The 27,910-nt window shown below is 43.8% G+C and overlaps 1 protein-coding gene across 3 annotated transcripts; it reads right to left on the bottom strand.

Moving 5' to 3' along the window:
- Window positions 1-510: 510 nt before the first annotated feature.
- On the bottom strand, window positions 511-27,667 carry LOC137326894 (cysteinyl leukotriene receptor 1-like). 3 transcript variants are annotated; one of them, XM_067992277.1, is made up of 3 exons: window positions 27,549-27,667; window positions 19,410-19,480; window positions 511-1,918 (listed from the first exon to the last, which is right to left on the bottom strand). In XM_067992277.1, exon 3 carries the CDS (start codon window positions 1,880-1,882, stop codon window positions 917-919), a length of 966 nt encoding a protein of 321 aa, XP_067848378.1. In that variant the 5' UTR covers window positions 1,883-1,918; window positions 19,410-19,480; window positions 27,549-27,667; the 3' UTR covers window positions 511-916. The 3 variants fall into 3 exon arrangements, with proteins under 3 accessions (XP_067848378.1, XP_067848377.1, XP_067848376.1); XM_067992276.1 differs by lacking the exon at window positions 19,410-19,480; XM_067992275.1 differs by lacking the exons at window positions 19,410-19,480; window positions 27,549-27,667 and adding an exon at window positions 12,101-12,164.
- Window positions 27,668-27,910: the final 243 nt, after the last annotated feature.

The following is a 27,910-nucleotide window of genomic DNA, read 5'->3' as shown; positions in this document are numbered from 1 at the left end:
TTTACAACCGAGGTCACTGGGTACACTTACAATATTTTCTCCTTCCACTACCTGGAGGGAATTTAGTACAACCATCAACATCCTGACTGAGATTGATTAACTCACAGAGCAGGGATTCAACTGGGTCTTTCCTGATGTTTACAGCTCAGTACTGCACCACTAAACAGATTTTCAATTCACTTTGAATGTGATTTATTGCTCTATAATATCCCCACTGAAGGATTTGGGGCTTTTCAGTGTGGGCTATTAATATCTGTTTTTAAAAAAGACTAAAAGAATGGACTTGACTCCCGCGATTAGAAGAACTCAGAACTGTCAACTTGAGCAAAATGAGACTGCTGGGAAATTCTGAAATGATCATGGATTTTGTTTGCTACTTACTGGCAGGATGTAGTTTTGCTGAGACAGTAGGTAAGGATGAGTCAGCAGCACAGACCTTGGTAAGCTACAAGACCTGCGGAAATGATAAGAAACAATGCTGACAGTTGCAGAAATAGATAATAAGGCCTGAGGAACTGATAAGAAATTCTTTCGTGTTAGAACTGAAAACAACCCAAATATGGTACTGTGTTCAACATCAGGTTTGAAGCAAAACGTATAAAGCAGCCCATTCTGCAAGGGTTTTCAGGATAACCACATACAATGTTGGAACAAGACGGCGTAGGAGAGGAACCTTCTTATTCTCCCAAGACAAAAGAACTTGATCAATCCTTCGGTCTTTGTATGAGAAGCTGGTACTTTCTTTCTGGTGAAAATGGCCGTGTCTGTATGTCAAATTAAATTCTTTAAAGTTAGAAAATAACTCCAGTGTCTTGCTTGATCCTTGACCTTTTGTATTCTGAACGACAGGAGAAATCCTACAGCCCCATCAGTCTTACAATAATAATTAGAGGTGCGAATGAACTGTCGGAGGGAATCAGGTTTGATGCACCAGGTTGGGAGAGCCTCTGAACATGTTCCTGTGTGTGCTTTTCAGCTTGCCTCTGAAGCTCTCTGCTGCAAAGTAATAAACAAGGGGGTCCAAACAGGAATTGATTGCTGCACTGCACAGGGTAATCACCACGGTTTTCTGAACAAAACAGCTGGCTTGGGATGTATTTGCAATGTTCCAGTTTGTGGCAATGTAGACAGTTCGTAAGACGTGATAGGGCAGAAAACTAGTTAGAAATATGACCATTACAATAATAATCATGGCAATAGCTTTTCTACGGGAGCTCTTTTGCTTGCGATGATTTCCCTTTGAGGTTAGCAAGGTTTTAATAACAAATATGTAACAGACGGTGATGATAAAGAAGGGAATGATGCAACCCACGGCCAGGGAAACAAAATTCATGACATATATTTTATGTTTATTTTCAATTCTGGGATCGAAGCATTTCGTTTCATTATTTGCATTTGTGTAACTGCCAACTTGCAGAAAAGGACTGGCTGTTACACCCACAACCACCCATATTAAGACGCATACGATTTGCACATATTTGATACTTCTATACTTCAAACCTTTAACTGGATGCACTATGGCGAAGTAGCGCAAGATGCTCATCAGACTCAGAAAGTAAATGCTGCAGTACATGTTGACGTACAGAGCATAAGACAGGAATGAGCAGAAGGCGTTTGTTAAGTTCCAAATTCTGCCTTGCCAATAATAGTGCACACGCCAAGGCAAGGTACACACAAACAGCAGATCTGCAATTGCCAGGTTCACCATGACAACGCTGACTGCAGTCTTCCTTTTGTATAACTTCAGGAATACATATAAACAGAAGACATTTTCAATAAAACCAAAAATAAACACAATGATGTACGTTGTAGGATAGGCTCGAGTCCTGAAGTAGTCAATGTTCTCACATGAATCATTTTCCGGGATTTGGCTGTTATTCATTCTCTTCTTTGAGGAAATCCGCAGACCCAGGCGTTTCTGTTGAAGGAAATAGTTAACTTTAGTGACAGCGAATGGAAAAGAAGCTAACCCGGTTTAAACTTCACTTTGATTTAAGAATGTGAATGTAACATGTTTTAATTACACTTACAGCCTTTTGAGCATAGTTAATAAACATCATTGGTCATCTCAATGCTCTGGCAAAGTTCGAAAGTTGTTGTTTTGATGTTTTTATGCAAAGTTCATATTACTATTAATGGCTTTCTCAGCCTTTTCCCACGGCAGGACAGAATGGTAAGAGGGTGGGTCTTAGAAAGTTGTTCAAATTTGGTATGGTCTGTGAATTGCCAGTCTCCGCATTGCCCTCCAGAATGTCCATTCACTTGTGAACAAGGCCCTTGCTTATTGTGGGTGATTGCATCAACATCATGGCCTTGACAGAAACTTGGCTCATGGGTAATGACACCTTCCCACTTACTGAAGCTTCCCCTCCTGGCTATACCTTCCACCACCTGCCCCACCCAAACTGTGGGCCTCATCACCAAATTTCACCTTGGTCTGTACCCATACTCCTCTGACATTCTTTTCCTTTGAACACCTCTCCTTTAAAATTCTTGCTCTCTACCACCCACCAAAGTACCAAACACTCACCGAGACATCTTCACTGCTTTCCACCATCGGTCTCTGGCCTGAGCGACTTCTTATCAGCAGTGATTCCAACCTCCATCTCCTCACCTTGCCCCCTCTCCTCAGTTCACTGCACTCCTGTCCTCACTTAACCTCTTCCTCCAAATAAAATCTCCGACCCATATTCATGGCTACCCCCTCAACCTTGCCATCTCACGTGGCCTCTCTATTCCCACTGTCTCAATCAGAGATAAGGCCATCTCCAATCACTTCCTTGTATCCCTTTCCACACACATCTCCTTTCCCCCCCCCAATCCCACTTCCTACTACATCCACCCCGGAAAAAAAACTCCCCCAAGTCACTTGCAGCTGCACTTTCAAATTCCCAACTGTCTAGCGACAGGCCTTCCAATCGCCTTACTTCTGCAGCCACCACGCCGCTCAAATCACACCCTCACCTCCACCTTTGATGCCCTTGTCCCCAGTAAAACCCTTACTCCCTCTCACCTGGTCATGCCTCCAGGTACGGCCCCCATCTCTGCACCCTTAAGTCCAAGGGATGCATATTTGAACACTTATGGCAGACAACTGGTTTAGCCATTCGTCGCCGGATCTGGCTAGATCCCATAAAGCACTGTCGGGTCCTGCTCTCCTCTGCCAAAACTGCTCACTATTCCAGGATCATCCTGGAATGCAAAGATAACTCCCAGCTTCTCTTCTCCATTACAAACCATCTTCTTAAACCCCTCTCCCTGCCTCCTCCACGCTCATCTCCTCCAAGTAACTCACCTCCTGACTCCCCAAAGCCTTTCCACCATCTACAAGGCACAAGTCAGGAGTGTGATGGAATACTCTCCACTTGCCTGGATGAGTGCAGCTCCAACAACACTCAAGAAGCTCGACACCATCCAGGACAAAGCAGCCCGCTTGATTGGCACCCCATCCACCACCCTAAACATTCACTCCCTTCACCACCGGTGCACAGTGGCTGCAGTGTGTACCATCTACAGGATGCACTGCAGCAACTCGCCAAGGCTTCTTTGACAGCACCTCAAAGGTCAAGAGCAGCACCTAGAAGGTCAAGAGCAGCAGGCACATGGGAACAACACCACCTGCATGTTCCCCTCCAAGTCACACACCATCCCGACTTGGAAATATATCACCGTTCCTTCATCGTCGCTGGGTCAAAATACTGGAACTCCCTTCCTAACAGCACTGTGGAAGAACCTTCACCACACGGACTGCAGCGGTTCAAGAAGGTGGCTCACCACCACCTTCTCAAGGGCAATTAGGGATGGGCAATAAATGCCGGCCTCGCCAGCGACGCCCACATCCCATTAACGAATTTTAAAAAAGCAGCTCATAGTAACAAAGAAGCCTAAGATTGAGACCATCTGTTCAGCTGCCTCTGCCGCATCCCTCCCTTCACCTAGCTCACCAAGCCAAACTTCCCCTACGGTTCCCCCTGCCCTAGCCCTGAACTCGCACCTTTATCTGGTTTCTCTCCTATCTCCACTCATGCCCCCTCCGAGCTCATCTTGACCATGAGACCCCACCTCCTGGTCTCACAATCCTATTCCCACTAAACTGCTGAACATCCAACTTCCCTTCCTGGCCCCCATGCTAGCTGATGACGGCATAGGGAGTCATCACCCGCCCCCCCACCTCTCCAATCAGGTTTCCGCCCCTACCACAGTGCTGAAATAGCTCTAATCAAAGTCACAAATGACATCCTATATGACCGTGACTGTGCTGCACTATCCTTCCTCATCTTCTTGACCTGTCTGAAGCCTTTGAAACGGTTGACCACACCATCCTCCTCCAAAGCCTCTCCTCCCTGTCCGGTTGGGTGGGACCGCCCTCGCCTGGTTTCATTCTTATCTATCCAGTCATAGCCAGGGAATCTCCTGCAATGGCTTCTCTTCCCACTCCCGCAGCATTACCTCTGAAGTCCCAATGTTCTATCCTTGGCCCCCCCTTCTATTTCTCATCTACATGCTGCCCTTCAGTGACATCATCTGAAAACAACGTTAGATTCCACATGTACACTGATGAAATCCAGCTGTACCTCACCACGACCTCTCTCAACCCCTCCACTGCCTTGCGTCTGTATATTGGGAAGACCAAAGCCATTGTCTTCGGTCCCCACCACAAACTCCGTTCCCTAGCCACTGTCTGAGGCTGAACCAGACTGTTTATAACCTTGCCGTCCTAGTCGACCTGGAGCTGAGCTTCTGACCCCATATCCTTTCCATCATCAAGACCGCCTACTTCCACTTCCGTAATATGGCCAGTCTCTGCCCTGTTGGAAAGTTCCTTCCTTAGCCTTTTAACAGATCCGAAGGGCTTGAGACAGTAATATGTCTGACAATTAACTTTTTACTATTGTTTCAAAACATTCATCTTAAAATTTCATACAGAGCAGTACACATTAGCCTTATGTCTAAAACTGGTGTAGAGAACTTAGCGGGAATTGTGAGCATGGCTTATTCAAGCCTGTTCACCCTATCTCATCTTGAAGGTGGCCAAAGTTCTTACTGAGTGAAACTTCATATCTCTTTTTATACCATTTTTGTTCTTTGTCTAGTTCTTGCTAGATTCAACATCACCGGGTGTTTTATGACCCTTAGATCATTAACAGATTGCTGGACAATTATAGGGGGCCTGATATCCTGTTATATTGTTTCTTTGCTCTTCCCGAATTTATAGCCTTTGTTGTACAAGCCTTTGATGCCTTATCTCCTGCCAACTCTAAAAGGAACCTATTTCTTTACTGACACTGTAGCAATTTCCTTCTTTTACACTTCCTTCCTTCGCCCGCGCAGCTGTGATCAAAAGCCTGTTTTTAAAAAGTCTACGTGTCTTTTAACCCAACACCCCTTTTAGCTTCATATTATATTAATGTCAACTAGCTTATTTATTCAATAATCTATATGTGCTATCACAGGGTCCTACCATCTTCATACAAACAATAGTCCTTGACCAATTTGAACTTCAAAACACTTGTCTTTTAAGTCACTTCACACAAAAATCACACACTACAGTACCTTTGGCTACGTCTAGTACACTTTCCTGGCCCCTTTGGCCACGCCCAGTACATTTTCCCAGTCCACGGTTCCTTTGGCAATGCCTAGTACACTTTCCCAGTCCCAGGCTCTTTCAACTGCCTTTCAGCTCAACAGGTCTCAGAGCCCAGGCCAGCCCCAGCTGTCTTCCAGCTTCCTCTTCAGGGGCTCTGTTCAGGAGGCTCTATTTTTCTTTTGCCTCACTCTTTTACTCTCACATGACTGAGGAAGGTCTCCACCCATTCCAGCTTTAATTACTGCTTAAAAAGATGGAGGTTTCTTAAAAAGGGCCATACCATTATTCGGGGATCAGGGCCCTCAGCCTATGGCTGACCTACTGGCCCTCAGCTACCCTGCTACACATCCTCCCCCCAGCAGACCCTTCGGCTCTAGCAGCCTGCGCTACGAGGCAGTAGGCTCTGGAGAGGGCATCAGCATTCCCGTGAGCCAACCCGGCTCCGTGCCCAAAAATTGCCTTCTCAATCATTTTGTTACCGCCCTCGTCCACATGCCCCATTGCCATTCCCTTTGGCTAATTCAAGGACACTGTGTCAAAGGCCTGAGTTTTCAGCTTTTCCTTTTCGTGCAGACTCTGGCATCCCGTTTCACAGAAGTCCTCACATTTGGTTTTTCCCCATGGAAATTTCCCACTCTTGTGCGTCGCCTTGCATTTCTTGTGCAACTACCTTTTTGCAAAAGGACATAATCGGACTTGCTGATCGCTTCACCTTTTCAGCTTTCTTCTCAGTAAAGGGCTCTTCTTCATTCTGAATCTCTCCAAGTTTGGTCCATTTGGTCTCTTTTCCATTGCACTCAAAAGACTGCTGGCAGCCATATCCCCTCTTACAGCATAATCCTCTCAGCAGGCTCATCCAATGGACTGCCAAAGATAGGCCTGAGGGAAGGAGTATCCACTTGAACTGCTTCCTGGTCTGGAGCAGACTTCTTTTTCTCTATGTTTTTTCTTGAATCCTTTTCCCAATGTACTCCCTTCGGCATCAGGGTCTGTAGATGTGGAACTCTCCATTGCCACAAGGTCGTGAACAAATCCTGGTGGTGGCCAAGGATCCCATCCCTTGGGTTTCTTGGAACTTGTTTCTCAGGGTTTCTCCTTAACCACTCCAGTTGCTTCACTTCGCAGGATGATGAGCGACTACATCGCTTTTTGTGACTGTGAGCATTTGGCTTCATCCTCCATTTTGAAGCAACCGTCCTTCACTCCACTTGATTCCTGCGGTTCGCGCCTGCTCCTCAGTTTGGTCCATCTGACCCTCCTGTGGGTTTTCCCCTTGCGGTTTGTTCCTCTTCCCCTAGAGGAACCCTTCTTCCACTGGTCCTTATTTGTCCTCTGGTTCTTCTTTGCCCCCTTCAATTGCAGTTTTAGTGGAGGCCCAATCTCCAGGAGACTCCAACCTGATTACAGGTTTATCGGTTGCTCCATTGGTTACCTCCATTTCATCCTCTTTTGGTGCCTTTACACTGTTGAAGTACTGCTCTGTTTCATGTCCGAGATCCGTTTGGAATGACAAACCAGAAATCCTGCCAACGGTCCCAGATATTTCTGTAACCACCTTTATTTTGCATTCAGCCAACCCGCCTTCAATCTGTTCTGCTCTGGAGCTCTGCAACTCTTGCACATCAAGAGTAGAGCAGTTTTCATGGACCACACTACGAATGTCTGACAAGCAACCAGCCGTTGCTTCTATTGCAGCCTCTAATGGCAGCTGTAGTTTCTAGCACTGGTCCTTGTATAACCCCTGCATTAAGCTCAGCGGGTTGGAGAACCTGATCTACAGCACTTAAGTCTAGAATCTCTGTCTCCACAGATGCTATAGTCTCTGCAATAACTTGGTCCTTCAACTCAAAAGGTCCTTTCCCTCTGGACCTCTCTTAGTTGAGCAATCTTAAACTTTTCCTTCCAAAATGCAACCTCCTTATGAAGTCTCTTCACCTTGTCCGATCGCTTCCTCTCATTTTCAAGCCCTTCGATAGTCCCCTGCCGGGAAGTGAGTTGCTCCTGGAGGGTCTTGTTATTCAGAGGACTCTGAGACTAGCCAACTTGCTCCTGTACTCTTAAGTTGCCTTCAATCTCCTTGACCATCGTCAGTGCGTCGGAAAGATCACTCTGCAGATTTTTCCACCTGTTCATTGATGGATGGCTTCCTCTGACCTTCAGTTACCTCTTGCTTCATTTGAACAGCTACAATCTCTTCAACATGGATTTGCTTGTGGGTTTTGCAAATGGACTGGAGGCTCTGGTTTTGAGAGGTCAACTCTGAAATTTCAGTGTCCAACTCTTGCACCTTCTGCGCTAGCTCGTTCCTCTCTCTCTAGGTCTTCGAGGCTCATCTGATTACTTTACAAAGTTGATTGAGCATCTCTTGTTCAGCTTCCTTCTCAACCTTCAATGTCTCATACTGCAGGACAACAGACACCTTCTCATTGCCCATCCTTTCCGCCTCTTCCTTGCAACTTACTCTCGCTTTTGGCTTCCATCGCCCTCAAAACTGAGCATTGCATCCTCTGTGGCTCGCAGGGCCTCCTCAAGGGTCTCCCACTTCCAGCAGAGATCAAGGGCAAGTGGTTGGGCCACCCACTCTTTAGTTTGCAAGTCTTTTGCCAGCTGGTGATTCAGTTCCTTCTCCTCCTCCACGTCCTGTTGCATCAAGGAGTTGTGGAGCTTCATGATCTCCATGTTCAACACATCGAGCTGTCCGGTCAGCCTTTCCTCCTGAACCCATGCAGCTTGCGCGAGAAACTCCTTCTGATCAACCGTCTCATTGACTGACTGCTGAAGGCTGGCGACGGTCACAGTTAGCTGGCTTTTCTCCTCCATGTGAAGTGCCTTCGTGGCCTGCATGTTGACCTCCAGTCAGAGCTTGGCGTCCTCCATCTGCTGCAGCTCATAGAATCATAGAAAGGTTACAGCACAGAAGGAGGCCATTCGGCCCATCGAGTCCGCACCGGTTCTATGCAAGAGCAATCCAGCTAGTCCCACACCCCCACCCTATCCCCGTAGCCTTGCAATTTTTTTCCTTTCAAGTACTTATTCAGTTCCCTTTTGAAGGCCGTAATTGAGTCCACTTGGGCGGTGCATTCCAGATCATAACCACTCGCTGTGTCAAAAAGTTTTTCCTCATGTCACCTTTGTTCTTTTGCCAATCACCTTATATCTATGTCATCTGGTTCTTGATCCTTCTGCCAATGAGAACAGTTTCTCTCTATCTACTCTGTCTAGACCCTTCATGATTTTGAATACTTCTATCAAATCTCCTCTCAACCTTCTCTGTTCCAAGGACAACAACCCCAGCTTCTCCAATCTATCCACATAACTGAAGTCCCTCATCTCTGGAATCATTTTAGTAAATCTCTTCTGTACCCTTTCTAAGACCTTCACATCTTTCCTAAAGTGCAGTGCCCAGAACTGGGCAGTTGTGGCCAAACCAGTGCTTTATAAAGGTTCATCATGACTTCCTTACTTTTGTACTCTATGCCTCTATTTATAAAGCCCAGGATCCTGTATGCTTTTTTAACCACTTTCTCAACCTGCCCTGCCACCTTCAACGATTTGTGCACATATACCCCCAGATCTCTGTTCCTGTACCCCTTTTAGAGTTATGCCCTCTAGTTTATATTGCCTCTCCTCATTCTTCCTACTGAAATGTATCACTTTGCATTTTTCTGCGTTAAATTTCATCTGCTACGTGTCCGCCCATGCCACCAGCCTGTCTATATCAGCCCGCTCCTCCAGCTGGGTCCTCGTCTCCTCTACCTGCTGCTCCAGCGCTCTCGTCACCTTCTCCAGCTTGTGCACACTCTTGCCCATATCATCCTTGGAGCTCAACAGGTCCTCCCTCTCAGCCCGGTGCTGCTTGTTGAGGCGCTAGAGCTCCTTGTGTAGCTCGCAGACCTGTCCAACCAGTGCCTATCTCTTCTCGCTGTTCGCCAACTGATCCTGGAGGGAGACCACCTGCTGCCCCAGCTTCAGCCTCTTCTCCTTCTCCTCCTGAAGCAGCTTCTGAGTGGCCTTTAGGTGAGACTCCAAACTTGACAATTCCTTGGCTTGTTTGATGGCTTTGGATTCAGTCCTCCCCAGAGTTCTGGCGGTGTCTTCCAGCTTGGCCTGCAATTTGAGGACCCGATCGATACCATTTTCCTCCTGACTATTACCAAATAACCACAGGTTACTGATCTCCCCCTCATCCTAGGAAAAGCCTTCTACAGGACTGTTTTGGTTAAGAACGGACTTCCTGGATCTTCCTCTGCAACACTTTCTGGGCTTCCACATTTCTTCAGAACGGGCAGTCGTATCCTGAAAATTTCCAGTAAGCTCTTCCTCGAGGCCTCCGCTACGGTCCCTCCGTAAATGTTTAATTGTACTTATCCTCAACCTCCTTAATGTCGGCTGCCAAGATTTATTTATTTATTAAAACAGAGCAGCTCCCAGAACTTGTCCCCATCACGATCCTGGTTTAGGGCATCAGCTTCTTCATCCACAACATCTTGCCTATCGTACACTGCACGTTGCTCCCGGTCACCCAGCACCACATACCCTTTATCCCCAGGACTCTTGCTGGGCATCAAGGATCAGGAACCGATTGGTCCTCTCTCAAGCTCAAAATATTTCCGGGTCTCTTTCTCTCTCTCTCTCTCTCTCTCTTATAGAGACACAGTCCCACCCGACACCATGTATCACAGAGTCCTACCATCTCATAACCTTCTTCATACAACAAACAATAGTCCTTGACCAATTCGTACTTCAAAACACTTGACTTTTAATTCAGTCCACACAAAGTCACACTGCGGTACCTTTGGCCACACCTAGGACACTTTTCCAGCCCTTTTGGCAATACCCCTAGTACACTTTCCCAGTCCCAGGCTCTTTCAGCTGCCTGCAACTGTCCTTCAGCTTCTTTCAGGTCTCAAAGTCCAGTCCAGACCAGACCAGGCCAGACCAGGCCCAGCTTCCTCTTCAGGAGCTCTGTTCAGAGCGCCCTGTTTCAGCCTAATTTTTCTTTTGCCATGCCCTTTTACTTTCCACCCATTCCAGTGTCAATTACTTCTTAAAGGTAAGGTTTCTTAAAAGGGCCATACCCCTCCTGTTCAAGGGGAAGTTTCTTAAACAGGCCATATCCTTATTCAGGGATCAGGGCCCTCATCAGCCTATGGCTGACCTATGGGCCCTCAGTTACCCTGCTACAGTGCCTATCCTTCGGCTGTCTTCGGCCCTGAAATTCATCCTCTCCAATGTTATCATCATTGTGATCAAAAGACAGAATTTGTGAGCACAGTTTACACAAATTCTGTCTACATTAACTGCTCTGTATTAGAATAACGTAAAAACATATCTATAATCTTACGCGTCACTGCCTCAGCCCATCTGCTGCTGAAACCCTCATCCATGCTTTTGTTACCTCCAGACTCCACTATTTCAATAATCTCCTGGCCGACCTCCCATCTCCCGCCCTCTGTAAACTTGAGCTCATCCAAAACTCTGCTGCCCATATCCTAACTGACACTAAATCCTATTCTCCCACCACCCCTGTGCTTGGCGACCTACATTGGCTCCGGGTTCAGCAACGTCCCGAACTTAAAAATCTCATCCTTGTGTTCAAATCCTCCATGGCCTCACCCCATCCAATCGCTGTAACCTCCTCCAGTCCTGCAACCTTCCGAGAACTCTGCGTTATTCCAATTCTGGCCTCCTGCATCCTGTGGGCAGGATGGATGAGTTGGCACCGAATGCCCTGGTCACTCCCTTCCATTCTCCCTGGGCAGCTCTCGTTGCTGCCTTGAGTCACTTCCTGCCAAAGAGGGCCTCTGTCCTCTGCCAGAGGTAGCCTGCTGTGCAAGCAAGAGCTCATCCTGGGTACCAGAGGCGGCTTTACCTTGCAAAGGCACTGTTTGGGGCCCTTACATTTTACTAGACAACGATACAATTGCACGACTTGCTTGGTCCAACCGATGCCCCTGTTTGTGAAGGGCAGACCGAGAGGTTCTGGCTGGAGCAGCCACGGACAGTATGTCGGCAGATGTCCTGCTTTGCGCTGTTCCGTTCATCACGGAAATCTAACCCAGTAACTCATGTAGAACAATCCTGTCTGAAGGCTCCAGAAACACCATCTACAACAATGACAACATCTTGCATTTATATAACACATTTTAACAAAGTAAAATCGGTCCCAAGATGCTTCACCGCGGAGCGTAATCAGACAAATTTAACAGTCACATGAGGAGATATTAGGACGGGTGACCAAAAGCTTAGTCAAAGAGGTAGGTTTTAAGGAGTGACTTAAAGGAGGAGAGAGAGTAATACAGAGGTGGGAAGGTTTAGAGAGCGAATTCCAGAGCTTAGGGCCGAGGCAGCTGAAGGCACGGCCGCCAATGGTGGGATGTCATTTAAATAGTCTAATTGATGGTTATTTCAAAACAAAGTTGTTATTAATATATTTTGATCACAAACATACAAGAAGATTTGTAAATCTGGTCTTCATGCCTCACATTCAGGAGCAATGTTTAATGGACTCACCATTCGAAATCTGAGAGCTCTTTGAATATTTCCTTACTTACTTTACTTCTCTTGCCAGTCACTGTTCAAACAGAGTTAAGATAAATCAGCAGGGGGATTGAAATTGCACTGTGAGATATTTTGAATGAATCTGACAGTTATCTAGAAAAATGGCTCAGAAATTGCTGAAAAAAATAAAGGCACGTGAATGATACACGCCCTTAATAATGTGCAAATCAGCCAGCAACTTGTGGCGAGGAAGAGAAACCCTGTGAATCGCGAATCATCACAAGTTGCTGGCCGATTTGCGTCGCTCCGCCATTAGCTCTGTGAAAACGGCATTTCGTGCTTAGTCTCCCATGATTTTCATGAATTTGCTGCACTTGCACATTAATTGTCCATTAAACTCATCACAGAAAGTTAAATCTAGTAATTAACAGTGTAAATACCCTTTTAACAACGTGATCATTGTTAATGACTAGCAATCAACTTCTCTTGTCCAGAAAGTGAACAATTAATAGTGTGGAGTCTCATTTCTTCAGGTTGTGAATTGTTGTTGGAGATATTAAAAATGGAAAATTTGTAATTTAAATTTTTTTTCTTACTTTTCCTTTCTGTCTTTTTTTTTCTCTCTCAATCCAATTTTTCTTTCCCTTTCTGCACCTGATTTAACATTAAATTCACCCACTAATTCATCCTCCTCTGTTTAATTCTCAATCCTTCAACCTCTTTGGTTAAGGTGATACATTGTTTGTCCTGTGTTCACCAAGGTCCCAGAAGCTCTGTTTTCCTTGACGTGCAAATATCAGCTCACATTTCCAGCAACTTTGTGGGTAAGAAATTTTAAAACCTAAACATGCACGAACAAGTCTTACTAACAGGACAGGCTCCAAGATGCCCGGCTCCAGCAAAATCTGGGCCAATATGTTTTAGAGCCAACAACGGAACAGACCATACTAGATTTAATGATGAACAGACTGCAGAAGTGATGCCTTGAAAGCCTCTATCTATTGGCACCGCAAATTTCTCCAAGGTAGGCATGTCTTTGCAGGGCGGGAGTCTGCCTCACCAAGATGACACAAGTGTTTGAGCCCAGAGTCTGCATGGCAGCTATTTGAGCTTCCACCAAACCTGCAAAGGTTTTGAACTCACCCCGCTACCCACCTGCCCCAAACCCATCCGGAGTTAAAATCGGGGCCTATGTTTTATAAATAGGGATGCACAGTACAAAAGCAAAGATCTGATGGCAACCCTATTCAAAACATTTGTTACGTCAGTTAGAATACTGGGTCCAGTTTTGGGTGCCTTACTTTAGAAAGGGTGTCAAGGCCATGGTGATACCGGGCATGAGAGACTTTAGTAATGAGGAAAGACTAGAGAAACTGGAGCTCTTTTCACAAGAGAACAGAGAAGGTTATGAGGGACTATGACAAAAATGATTTCTACTAATATGTTTGTCAGTAACCGGAGGGCATAAATTTAAGATCGTCACCAACAGAATGAAGGGAGAGATTAGGAGAATTATTTTTTATATTATGTGCAGAGGGTTGTTAGGACACGAAATGTCCGACCAGAAACAAAACCTGGAGTGAGAAAGACCAGTCATAGAAAGCAATAAAAGTGAGCAATATGACCTAATGTGATGGATATTTGAGAAAGAAACATTTGAAAGGGGATAGGGCAGGAGAATAGGAATGTAGCATGGAATGTAGTAATGTAGGAAAAACAGAAAGGCAGAGTATTATTTAAATGGTGATAGATTGGGAAATGTTGATGTACAAAGGGACCCAGATGTTCTTGTACACCAGTCACTGAAAGCAAACATGCCGGTGCAGCAAGCAGTTAGGAAGGCAAATGGTATGTTGGTCTTCATTGCCAGAGGATTTGAGCATAGGAGCAAGAATGTCTTACTGCAGTTATAAAGGGCCTTGGTGAGACCACACCTGGAGTACTGTGTGCAGATTTGGTCTCCTTACCTAAGAAAGGATATACTTGCCATAGAGGGAGTGCAGTGAAGGTTCAGCAGACTGATTCCTGGGATGGCAGAACTGTCGTATGAGGAGAGATTGGGTCGACTCGGCCTGTATTCACTTGAGTTTAGAAGAATGAGAGGGGATCTCATTGAAACATATAACATTTTGACAGGGCTAGACAGACTGGATGCAGGGAGGATGTTTCCCCTGGCTGGGGAGTCCAGAACAAGGGGTCACAGTCTCAGGATACAGGGTAGGACATTTAGGACTGAGATGAGGAGAAGTTTCTTCACTCAGAGGGTGGTGAACCTGTGGAATTCTCTACCACAGAAGGCTGTGGAGGCCAAGTAACTGAATATATTTAAGAAGGAGCTGGATAGATTTCTAGACACAAAAGGCATCAAGGGGTATGGGGAGAGAGCAGGAATTTGGTATTGAGATAGAAGATCAGCCATGATCATATAGAATGGTGGAGCAGGCTCGAATGGCCAATGTCTGCTCCTATTTTCTATGTTTCTATGTTTAGTTAATTGGATAGCTCTTTCAAAGATCCGGCACAGGCACAATGGGCCGAATAGCCTCCTTCTGTGTTGTAAGATTCCATGATTCGAACATTGCTTTGACCCCCCCATGCTCCAATAAACAATTACTGAGTTCACAGATGTTCTATTGAGAGTTGTTTACACAAATTATGACTAGTGGGTAAAACAAGAGTCACAAGTGGAAAATATCTGGTTGCTTAAAATAAGAACGTAAGAACATAAGAAATAGGAGCAGGAGTAGGTCATACGGGATGGGATCTGCATCTGTGTTTTACGTGTGCGATGTCTGATGTCTGTTCAGACTCCATGCAGACAGTAGACTGTTATTTTCAGCAATAACAGGTACCAGCTACCTTTAAGAGATTTCTAAGAAATATCTTCCCTTTAAGAGATGGAGTTCCCTCTAGTGGTGGAAAGTGCAAATTGCATTGATTCCACGTGCAAGGCCTGGAAAGGAACGCTGATTGCAGATAAGTGCTCCCTGGGGACCAGACTTGCCTGCCCAGGGTCCGTCAGGCACGGGGTGTTCGCACTAACATCGCCAGAACGGACCCTTAACCAATTTTTCCCCCGAGGAGTCTGCAAAGGGATATAGATAGGTTAAGTGAGTGGGCAAAAATTTGGCAGATGGAGTATAATGTGGGAAAATGTGAACTTGTCCACTTTGGCAGGAGGAATAGAAAAGCTGCATATTATTTGAATGGAGAGAGATGCAGAACTCTGAGGTACAGAGGGATCTGGGTGTCCTAGTACATGAATCACAAAAAGTTAGTATGCAGGTACAGCAATTGATTAGGAAGACAAAGGGAATGTTGTCATTTATTGCAAGGGGAATGGAATATAAAAGTAGAGATATTTTACTACAGCTGTACAGGGCACTGGTGAGACCACATCTAGAATACTGTATGCAGTTTTAGTCTCCTTATTTAAGAAAGGACATAATTGCTTTGGAGGCAGTTCAGAGAAGGTTCACTCGACTGATTCCTGGGATGAGGGGTTATCTTATGAGGAAAGGTTGGACAAGTTGGGCCTGTTTGCATTGGAGTTTAGAAGAATGAGAGGTGATCTTATTGAAACATATAAGATCCTGAGGGGACTAGAAGGGGTAGATGCTGAGAGGGTGGTTCCCCTTGTGGGAGAGACTAGAACTAGGGACCACTGTTTAAAAATAAGGGGTCTCCCATTTAAGACGGAGATGAGGAGAAATGTTTTCTCTCAGAGTCTGTGGAACTCCCTTCCCCAGAGAGCAGTGGAGGCAGGGTCATTGAATATTTTTAAGGCTGCGTTAGATAGATTCCTGATTAACAAGGGAGTCGAAGGTTATAGTAGGTAGACAGGAAAGTAGGGTTGAGGTCACAATCAGATCAGCCATGATTTTATCAAATGGCAGAGCAGGCTAGAGGGGCCGAATGGCCTACTCCTGTTCATATAAGATTATGAGGGGGCTTGGCAGGGTAGATGCTGAGAGATTGTTTCCTCTGGCTAGAGAGTCTAGAAGTAGGGGGCATACTCGTAGGATATGAGGTCAGCCATTCAAGACTGAAAGGAGGAGGAATTTCTTCTCGCAGAGGGTTGTGAATCTTTGGAAATCTCTTCCCCAAAGGGCTGTGATGCTGAGTCGTTGAGTATATTCAAGACTGAGATCGATAGATTTTTGGATTCTAAGGGAATCAAGGGATATGGGGATAGGGTGGGAAAGTGGAGTTGAGGTCGAAGATCAGCCATGATCTTATTGAATGGCGGAGCAGACTCGAGGGGCCGTATGGCCTACTCCTGCTCCTATTATGTTCTTTCGAGGCAGAGCTGATAACTTTTGGCAATGACAGGAGAGAACCAAACCTTTCCCAGGCAGTAATATGGAAAATTAGTAGGAATGGAACTTCATTCAAAAGTACATGCTACGTCAACAACATCCGCCCAGTCTGTAAGCCCCTCTATTGATTTCAGATCGGGAGCAATTTCTGGTCATTTCAAATGATGAATGATGGGTCTATCTGCTCTATGTTTGGGTATTTAATTCAAATCAAATTGGGATACCAAATTCAAATCAGGCCGCACAGTTTTAAATTGGCTCCCAAATCCTATTTGACTTTTGCGCCCAATTTGCATTTTGGGGTAGATTTTCAATATATTGCCCAGGCATAAAACTAAGATTTTGCTTGTTATAGAAACAGCCTGAATTTAATTTTCATTGATTTCAATTGAAATTAGAATTTGGTGGTTACTATAATGGGCAAGAGAGTTTGTTTTAAGTAGCACAGGGAGAATTTATCTCAAAAGTTTTAATGTTTTAAAATACCTGCTCAAATCCTTACTTAATTGAAATTTAACCACCACACTTCAACAAACTAACAGATCTCCTGCAGTTTTTCTTAACTTACCTAGAGTATTTAAGGCATGAATTTTGTCAATCAAACTTCCGGTGTCACACTTGGGTTTTACACTTTTCTATATGCAAATTTAGTGTCACACTTTTACAGAAAAAATCTATTAAAAAAAGTGGAAGAAAGACAATCATTTGCAATCTACACATAAATATCCAAAGCAACAGAAAATACTTTACAGACTAAGAAGTCGGAATGCCAAAACTTCTAATTGACCTAGGGAGTCACATTTTTTAAAAGAAAGAAAGCCAATCTTACCTCTAATTGACCTGAGCCATGCTCACTGTAAGATAGAGGAAATGCTATTTTATAAAGGTTGGAGCATTATAGTATGTAATATACACACATTGGCCAGGATTCTCCTCAGAGTTGTTGTAGCGGAAAATGTGGGCAGTGAAGCCTACGACCGCCTTACTGCCTGATCTGCATTTCCCTACCCCCTGCCCCAACTGGGACCACTGCTGGCCTCTCCTTCTCCATCCACCACATATAAGTGGCATGGGGCTTGGGTCTGCAGCAGATTTCCCTCCCGTCTGCCACGTTACGCTGCTTCCCAAGGCTGCCACGTGGAAGTTGGCAGTAGGCCCCCGGAAATGGCCTTGAGGTGGCCTCCTCTTCCTCCATTCTGGCCCTCACTCAAATTTATTTGTAGGCCTCGGTCTCTGCCAGCTCTTCTGTTGCTGCAGCAGCAGCACCCCTACTGCAATACCACTGAGATTTCACAGTCGGGCAATGGTAAACTCCTTCTTGGCAGCGGTAATAACATCCGAAGCCCACTGCACATATTAGAACAACTCCAACCCAATTTCCTGGGTCGAGATTCTGATGGTGTTGGAGGGATGGGCAGAAGTCCCACTGTATGGAAAGGGTTAATCAGACTAACTTGAAGTGTGCCAATATAATATTGCTATTGATTTGTCCTTATATTGTAATAATGTTAGCTTTTAGCCTTTGGTTGTTAAATAGGGAAGTATGATTCTTAAATTGTAATATCTTAAAATAGTTACAAGTGTACTAAGGTGGTGACCACTGAACTCTGTAACTGAGACTGGCCCTTACAGCACCGATAGGTTTTTAATATGAAGTAACTACCTGTTTAATGAGAGAAGATGATTGGAGACGTGCTATTGCATACTGGCTCTCAAGTTTCAGGGAAATTGTAATCAATGATAGGGGTACAAGGACAACCATTAGTCCAACAAAAAAAAATCTGGGTAAAATATTATCTTATTAATTAAAGTTTCTATAGAAGGGAGGAAAACAGTTGTTGCTGAATGGTATGGTATCAAAGACAGATTTACAATTAAAGGTTTTACCTGATAATAGCAATTATATGTAACTAGAGAAATTTTTGATAAGATAAAAAAATCTGATCTTACTGGCCCAATGGAAAAATAGATTGTTATCAAGGATGCCAGCTTATTAACAGAAGAAATTGATATGGCATGGGTTTCAATTAGTTTCTCTTTATACAGAGTTGTATATTAACTTTTGGTATAATCATAAAATGTAGCAAGTTGTCACGTAGTAGGGGTAAGAGATAAAAAGCCTGAGAAAGATGTTTACACCTTCACCCATGTCAATCAGTAAAAGTATTGTAAAATTACCCATTAGTCACTACTCTGCAGTTTAAATATGTAAAGCTATACACGTGAACAAGATGCGATCAGCCTGATCACCCTGAACACTGAGCTCAGAACAGTAACACATTTGAGTCCGCAACCATCAGGTGTGGTTGTAATACTATATTTTAAGTGCATGCCTGCGTACTATTTTATGTACTGCACATTTAATAAAACTATAAATGCTTGACCTCAATGTTTCAAAAACCTTGTTGACTTTTTGAGGAACAGATAGAACGTCTAATCATAAATAAAAACGATCCTCCGACACCACGCTACCAGCACACTGCCACTGGGAGGAGAATCCTGGCCAGTGTATTATTCTGCTACTAAGGTGCAGATGCATATTACTGGAGTGCAGGTTTGTGCTCCTTTAATCCTAAAGCTGTAATTGCTGTGAGATCATTTGCATGTTAAGTGCTCTTGGTGGACGTTCAGGTCAATTAGGAAGTCAGACTCATCCTTTTTTTTAACAAAATGTGACTCCCAAGATCAATTAGAGGTTATGGCATTCTGACTTCTGGGTCAGTAAAATATTTTCTGTTGGTTTGGATGTTTATGTGTAGTTTGCAAATTAATGGTTTTCTTTCCCTTTTTATTTGTAAAAGTGTAGCATTAAATTTGCTTATAGAAAAGTGTGACATCCAAGCGTGACGCTGAAAGTTTGCCAAAATTCATGCCACGCGCAAGGTTTATAGAGCAAGATATTCTATGTAAATTAAGAAAAACTGCATCTCTAAATTTAACCTACGGCCACTGTTAACTGGAACAAAACACGTTAAATAAATTGAAAGAGAAGCAAAACTTACATCACACTGAAGCTGGGTTTCCTCACCTAGTTACAAGGATGAAAGAAACACTGAGGTTTTCATAGGCATTACTGTTAAAAAAAAATCAATATGATCAGAACTTTTATTAAAATGATTCAATTTGGGAGATGAATGAATAATTTGAAGTGAAGTTAGAGGTCTTTTGCTAACTAAACAAATTGAATTTCATTACCGCCTGGATTTAAACAGAAGGAAAGGGATACAGGACAAACGTCTGGGCTTTGCTCGCAAGGCCAGCATTTATTGCCCATCCCTAGTTGCCCTTGAGAAGGTGGTGGTGGGCCGACTTCTTGAACCGCTGCAGTCCGTGTGGTGAAGGTTCTCCCACAGTGCTGTTAGGTAGGAAGTTCTAGGATTTTGACCCATGTCACCAATGAAACACTGCTACCTGATAAGGTTTGGAAAGGATTCATAAAAGGCATATCATGTGCATAATTTATCTTGAGCATTTCCTAAAGTGGTGGTTGTACCATAAACAAAAAGACTGTTCTGTGAATTTTGAAATAATTACAAGTTTTTGGGTTTGCAGTTGAAGGGCACTTTTACATTGGTACAAAGCAATTTTGGGTGCAAAAATGGCAGTATAATTAGGGTTTTAGATCTCAATCTGATGCCTGTACACGTTAAATGTCAAGAGAAATGTGGCCTGCAGCAGGAGCTCACCCTGCTGGCAATAAAAATGAGGTGACTAGGGAGCAGCATTCTGTGCCTCTGTCCATGAGGAAAGATTGGAGAAACCTGGGCTCTTCAACCTTGAAAAGAGACAGGTGAGAGGAGACCTCAGAGGTATGCAAGATAGTTAACAGTATAGAAAAGGTAAATCCAAAACACCAATTAAAATTCAACCGTAAGATTTGGAGAAGGGGACAAAAGCCAAAGTTAGGATTTACATAAGGACTTCTTTCTTCACACAAAAGGGGCTGATTTCGATCCCCTAGACTGGCAGGAACGGGCGGTAGTGCGATCCAAATAGCAGCGCAGCACTTACCATCCTGCTCATGCCAACATCCGGGTCTCCGACATTTTGGTGGGCGCTTTGAAATGGGAGGCCAAGTACACGCCAGAAACGGGCAGGAGCCTCATTAGCCCATGCAAATCAAGATCCGATTATATTAAAGGGCCCCGATGCAATTTTGAATGGGCAGAGCGTGCACTGCATATGCTCCACTCCTTGGTAGTTGGCATAGAGCAGCCTAACCAGTGGTCCTTAAAGGGCTGCAGTGGGCCGCTCAAAACAAAGTGCAGAATAGGGCCTGTAAATGATATTTGTGGGGCCAAGAGTGCGATAATCGACCCCCGGCCCTCCTCAATGGCTGTCTCTCCACGGCACCCCCCCTGCCGGGATCACCTGCCCCCTTTTTAAATTTACCTGCAATGTCACGGCTCCATGGTAGAGCTATCAGATTTACCGCTTAGCCAGACAAGTGCCAGGCAATGACCATCTCCAACAAGGGAGAGTCTAACCACCTCCCCTTGACATTCAATGACATTACCATCACCGAATCCCCCACCATCAACATCCTGGGAGTCAACATTAACCAGAAACTTAACTGGACCAGCCACATAAATACTGTGGCTGGGTATTCTGCGGCGAGTGACTCACCTCCTGACTCCCCAAAGCCTTTCCACCATCTATAAGGCACAAGTCAGGAGTGTGTGGAATACTCTCCATGTATTCATGGAGAGTGTTCCACATTCTCACCGGTACAAAAGCATATCGCTGATAGGAGCAAGATGGATTCAAACAATTGTTTATTTTTACCTGCTTAAATGGTAGAGATTAGATAGATCCTTTAAGGGAAAAGCTGGGTGGCAATATTACATAGGACTTAGAGCTTGCAGATGAACTGAATCAATTATTAATGCCAGTCTCCACAAATAAAGGCTATGGACAAATCCCAGATTCAGTCATCTTTACCTCAAGAATCCATAATCTAGGCCTAGTTTTCACTGCAGTACTGAGGGAGCACTCAATTGTTGGAGGAAATGTCTGTTGGATGAGATGTTAAACCAAGGCTCCATCTGCCCTCTCAGGTGGACGTAATAGATCCTACGGCACTATTCGAAGAACAGCATGGGACTTCTCCCGGTGTCCTGGTCAACATTTATCCCTCAACCGACATAATTAAAACAGATTATCTGGTCATTTCTCTCATTATTGTTTGTTGGTCCTTGCTATGTGAAATTTTGGCTGCCTCTTTTCCCTACATTACAACGGTGACTACACTTCAAAAGAAATGTATTGGCTGTAAAGTGCTTTGGGACATCTTGAAAGATGCTACATAAAAGGCAAGTTCTTTCTTCACCATACACTAACACGTATTATGAAGAAACCCAAAGCATTAAATAGAACATATATAATACATCTGGATCAGCTGCGACACCCAAGAACCCTCAAGGAAATGAATGAGGAAACAGGTTCAGAGTAATATTTTTAAGGCCTCCATAAATACAAGGATCTGTCCTGAGGACAGGAGGATAGCGAATGCTATCTAGGCAAACAAAAAAAGTAGTGACATGAATTTGAGAATTCTAGGCTAGTTAACCAAATACTCACATTGGGTGAAATGCTTCAGAGGATGTTATCAATCTTGATTTGAACAGTTCAGAAGCTAGCAAGTGTCAGCATTGTTTTAGGAGAAGTGGGTCATCCCCCATGAATAGGGGCTGTATTAAGATCCAAGCCCAACCCGCTGATAGTGTCAGGGGTGGTCTCTGCACATGAAGAAGGGAGTGAAGGAGCATGCGCTGCAGTTGGAAGGAAGGTTGTTCAACCTGACAGAGATCAGAAGGCTGGGGGCTGGGAAGAAGAAGGGCCTAGGATGTACCTCTACCTTAGACCAGAGGATCTCCCGGTCAGTTGTCATACTGGATCCAGATCCATGGCTCTCTTTGGTCCTGGTGCATCCAGAAGCCTGGGTGGGAGTGAGGCTAAGAATGGTGGACTGGTCCCTCGTAACCACATGATCAATGAAAAATAAAAATAACACAAAAACTGACATTTTCCAACATACCTCCAACAGGTACGTTTCAAACGTCAACTAATTGGTTGATAACGTTTTAAAAAGCTCTCAATCACATGGCGACCAAACCGCTGCAGCTATTTCTCATTGCTACAGTCAAATATCATAAAATTTTAATTTTTACAAATTACTTTTGTGATGTGGCGTCAAAGATCTGAACATTAAATACTCAGTAGATGGTGCAAAAAATCACACGCGTTGAAACTGATAAAACTCTACTGTTGTTCAATAACTTCCCTGAGACCAGAGGAACGGCAGAAAGGTAGAGATGAGAACATCTAAAGGTCTTCACCTTCACAATGAAATGAAGAAAATACTAACCAGTAGGCTTTCAGCTTTTCACCTTTTCCCTGAAAATCCCTCTATTGCACCCATCAAGCAAATGACGTCCTCAGAGACCAAAACAAATTGTCCATCCATCCATGTTTGTTTTCTGCTTACCCAACAGCGCAAACAGCTGGCCGTGTGAATTAAACCCATTAAATTATATTTGCAAGAGTGTCGTCCTTCGGTGCTGAAAAGGGGGTGGCACATTTGAATGGAAAAGTGGGCAACATTACCTTCTTAACATAGCCTGAAAGCCTTAAAAACATTTTATGAAATAGATTAACTTGATGATTGTTTGCCTCACATTTATTGGCTTCATTAAATGAATGGGTGAACAAATCTATTACATGTGCATGGCAAGCTCGTTTAGTCATATTTAGTGTGCCCGAGTCTGACAGATGGTTAACTTTTTTTGTGCAAAAAGGGATTGACCAGAGTGCAGTGGACTGAGGAATTTGGCACAGCTTGAAGTTACCAAGTCACTGATGCTTTTTCTTTCCTCCACATCCCACTTCCCCTTCCTGCATCAAATCACCTGAGAATTTTCACATAATAGACATTTATAGACTGTTGACTAATCTTCAATTTAAAAAAAACTTGATTGTGACAAGTAGGAGTTCGATCTTCCGTTTATGGTCAAGAGGATCTAATGAAATGGAGGAACAGGCTCGAGGGGCTGAATGGCCTATTACACATTTTCAGGTTTGTTACTTCTTGAACAGCTGGTCTGTTTCAACTGCAACAACTGAAAATCACATGTTTGGCAGCAGGCTATGAAATAGACGCAAAGGGGCCTTAGAATTGATTCGTTTGTGACTTATAGTTAAGCTTAATTGCAGTTAGTCACTTTACGATTTTAAAATTTATTCTTAGTTTGTATTTTCAAATACAACTCGTACCAAAAATCTTTTTGGAAAAAAAGCACTGAACAGATTTTAAAACCTAAGCACAGGAAAGAATTATGGCTGGGGCCAATCTGGGTACCAGGCTTCCGGCACCCCTCCTTTCTCCCACCATTCACTCAAAAGGTCGGTAGGTTAAACAGTGGTCACCTCAGCCGTTCGCCCCACACCACTCAGTGGTGGCAGTGACCCTCTTCTCCCACTCCCGCTCCGGGTAGGTGAGCTACTGTGTGAGGGTTTAAAGTGCAGTAGGTGAGGAACTAATATATCATCCCTTTCCAGGGCTGTAACTGTATTTTTGATCAATAGTGCAACCAACCCCACCTCCCTTTTTTCCTTCCCTATTCTTCCTGAATACATTGCAGCCAGAAATGGTAAGGTCCCATTCCTGCTCTTGTTAAGAACATAAGAACATAAGAAATAGGAGCAGGAGTAAGCCATATGGCCCCTCGAGGCTGCTCCACCATTCAATCAGATCTTGGCTGATCTTCGACCTCAACTCCACTTTCCTGCCCGATCCCATATCCCTTGATTCCCCTAGATTCCAAAAATCTTTCTACCTCAGCCTTGAATATACTCAACGATTCAGCATCACAGTGCTCTGGGGTAGAGAATTCCTAAGATTCACAACCCTCTGAGTGAAGAAATTCCTCCTCATCTCAGTCTTAAATGGCCGACCCCTTATCCTGCAACTTTGCCATGTGGTTCTAGACTCTCCAGCCAGGGGAAACAACCTCTCAGCATCTATCCTGTCATGTCCCCTCAGAATCTTATATATTTCAATGAGATCGCTGCTCATTCTTCTAAACTCCAGAGAATATAGGCCCATTCTACTCAACCTCTCTTCATAGGACAACCCTCTCATCCCAGGAATTAATCTAGTGAACCTTCATTCTACCGCCTCTAAGGCAAGTATATCCTTCCTTAGGTAAGGAGACCAAAACTGTACTCAGTACCCTCAAACTGGTGGGAGAAAGGAGGGGTGCCAGAGGCCTGGTGTCCTGATTGGCCCCAGCCACAATTCTTTCCTGCGCTTAAGTTTGAGGTCTCACCAAAGCCCTGTACAATTGTAGTAAGAATTCCTTACTCTTGCATTCCAATCCCCTTGCAATACAGGTCAACATGCCATTTGCTTTCCTAATTGCTTGCTGTACCTACATGCTAACTTTTTGTCTTTCTTGTACATAGACACCCAAGTCTCTCTGAACACCAACAGGTAATAGGTTCTCATAATTTAAAAAATATTCTGTTTTTCTATTCTTTCTACCAAAGTGAATAACCTCACATTTCCCCACATTATACTCTATCTGCCACCTTCTTGCCCACTCACTTAACCTGTCGATATCCCTTTGCAGACTCTTTGTTATCCTCCTCACAGCTTACTTTCCCACTTAGCTTTGTATCATCAGCAAACTTGGATACATTACACTAGGTCCCTTCATCTAAATCATTAATACAAATTGTAAATAGCTGAGGTCTAAGCATCGATCCTTGCGGCACCCCACTAATTACAGCCTGCCAACCTGAAAATGACCCCTTTATCCCTACTCTCTGTTTTCTGTCTGTTAATCAATCCTCTATCCATGCTAATATGTTACCCCCAACCCCACAAGCCCTTATCTTGCGTAACAACCTTTTGTGTGGCACCTTATTGAATGCCTTTTGAAAATCCAAATATACTATAATATATCTACCCTGCTAGTTACATCCTCAAAAAACTCTAAAAAATGTCAAACATGACTTCCCTTTCGTAAAACCATGTTGACTCTGCCTAATCATATTATGATTTTCTAAGTGCCCTGTTACCATTTCCTTAATAATGGATTCCAGCATTTTCCCGACGACTGATGTCAGGCTAACTGGTCTGTAGTTCCCTGTGTTCTCTTTCCCTCCTTTCTTGAATAGCGGGGTTACATTTGCTACCTTCCAATCCGCTGGGACCGTTCTAGGATCTATGGAATTTTAGAAGATCATAACCAATGCATCCACTAGTTCTGCATCCACCTCTTTTAGAACCCTCGGATGTAGGCCATCAGGTCCAGGGGATTTATCGGCTTTTAGTCCCATTAGTTTCACAAGTACTTTTTCTCTACTGATATTAATTATGTTAAGTTCCTCTCTCTCATTAGCCCCTTGGTTCCCCACTATTTCTGGTATGCTTTCTGTGTCTTCTACTGTGAAGACAGATACAAAATATTTGTTTAGCACATCTGCCATTTCCTGATTCCCCATTATAATTTCTCCTGTCTCAGCCTCTAAGGGACCAATGTTTACTTTTGCTACTCTCTTCCTTTTTACATACTTGTAGAAGCTCTTACAATCCGTTTTTATATTTCTTGCTAGTTTACTTTCATATTCTATTTTCTTCCTTTTTATCAATTTTTTATTTAAGCCAGATTTCCATTATTGCCAATATATCATAACCCCATGTGGCAACTTGTAGCTGCAGCTCACCAACCATTTTTGGTCACTCTCCGGGCATTTACATACATGTACTCCAAACCCACCTTAGTCTACTTAATATTGCTCTTCCGTCTGATCATACCCATTTCTGGACTACTCTTTATTCTAATGATGTTTGTCTCTCCCCGTCCTCTATGCACCTTGTTTCTCCTCTCTGATGCTCCATCCTGGTTCTCCTCCCCCAGCCAAATGAGTTTAAACCCTCCCCTGCTGCATCTGAGAATTATTTTGCCGGAATGTGATTGGGGAGAAAATTGCAGCTGGGGAGAAAGGTTCTCTGTAATATGATTTTGTCATTAACAAAAGTAGAAATTAATCAATTAGAAAGGAATAAAAGAGGAGTCATGAATCTATGTGGTGTGAGACCAGCATCCAAACACTGAACATTCAAATGAAATTCATGTGTAAGAAATTCTTGTCTCCACTAATTTTAATGGAGGCTTAATCCATAATTTCAAAGCCAGATAAACACTTAACCAATAAGGAACAAAACTAACTGACACATCGAAGATCACAACATTTTGCACAATAAACACATAATTTTGTTATAATGATAAAATAAGCCTCTTCCCCCTGAAGATTGGCTCCTTTCCAACTTTGATAGGGGATACTTGCAGCAGACTGTTGGGGAAGGTGAAATGTGTCTTAATAGGCAAGACACATTCTTTCCCCGTTCGACATCTGGAAACCCTTTTACATTCAGATAACGCTAGTTGCCACTCATTGATTATTCCTTTTTAATATGTTCAAGGGTGTGGTTATACTGCACTTTGGATGAATGCAGTGCGGTTTCACGTGTGAATTGACACACAGAGTGGCAGTATAATTCAGATGGCTGATCCACTGAAGCAGGTAGTGCGGGAAGTAGTTCGAGGAAGCTGTCTCATGCGCCTTTTTCAGTTCACAATGTGCCGCAGTAGGACTCCAGTCCAATACCAACTGCCGAGGCAGTCCACTGGAAACTTTACATGGAATCTCCAGCGTGAGGAAAAAATGAACAGTTCTTGTGGTGCTGTCCCGAGTTAGCAAACGGGACAATAGGGCTTCGCACTAGCACTCATCTCCATTGCTGGAGTTAGCAGATACCAGTATCATAGAGCCAGTTTCCGTCTCAATGACTTCGACATCAACTCAGGTTTTTTACCCCTCCCGGATAAGTGATTTTTTAAATTTCCCAAGTACCTGTAACTCCCTCCGCTGAAGGACTAACGTAAATCAAGCAAGCTAAAGGCGTCTATAAACGAAAGGTAAAGCTCGAGTCCTGTCAGCAAGTTTAGTTTATACAAATAACTTTAAAACAAATTCGTTTTGGACTCAATGCGCCTGCGTCGTTTTTTTTAAAAAAAGAGATATTTGACAATTTTTTTCTTCAACTAAGCAGAGGAAAGGAGTTAAAACCTTACCTGCCCGGAAAAAAAGCCTTCAAACTGCACTGTACATTGTGGTGGTGGATCTCGATGAAGAAGCACCGCTGACACGAGGGCGAGTAACCTAAATGATGCAGCAACATAGGTGGAAATGACATCAATAGCTGCTTCTGGCTGGAGGCTAAATTGTTTATCAAGAACAATAGACTTTGCTTAAAGTAACTCAAGTGTTCCTTTTGTGATGCTTTAGGACCTCCTATCAGCAGACGTGCTGCAGTAATTTCTCGTGTTTTGTACAGTTGCGAGCAATGTAATTCGACGTCCAGATCATCCACTTTCAATCTTAACAGGTTTTTAAAAAATAACTATTAATACTGGAGATGCAAAACTGGGAAATG

This window comes from Heptranchias perlo, chromosome 11 (assembly GCF_035084215.1).
Source record: "Heptranchias perlo isolate sHepPer1 chromosome 11, sHepPer1.hap1, whole genome shotgun sequence".
NCBI lineage: Eukaryota > Metazoa > Chordata > Chondrichthyes > Hexanchiformes > Hexanchidae > Heptranchias > Heptranchias perlo.
The sequence above is the reverse complement of the archived record's forward strand: the minus strand, read 5'-3'. Positions and strand labels throughout refer to the sequence as shown.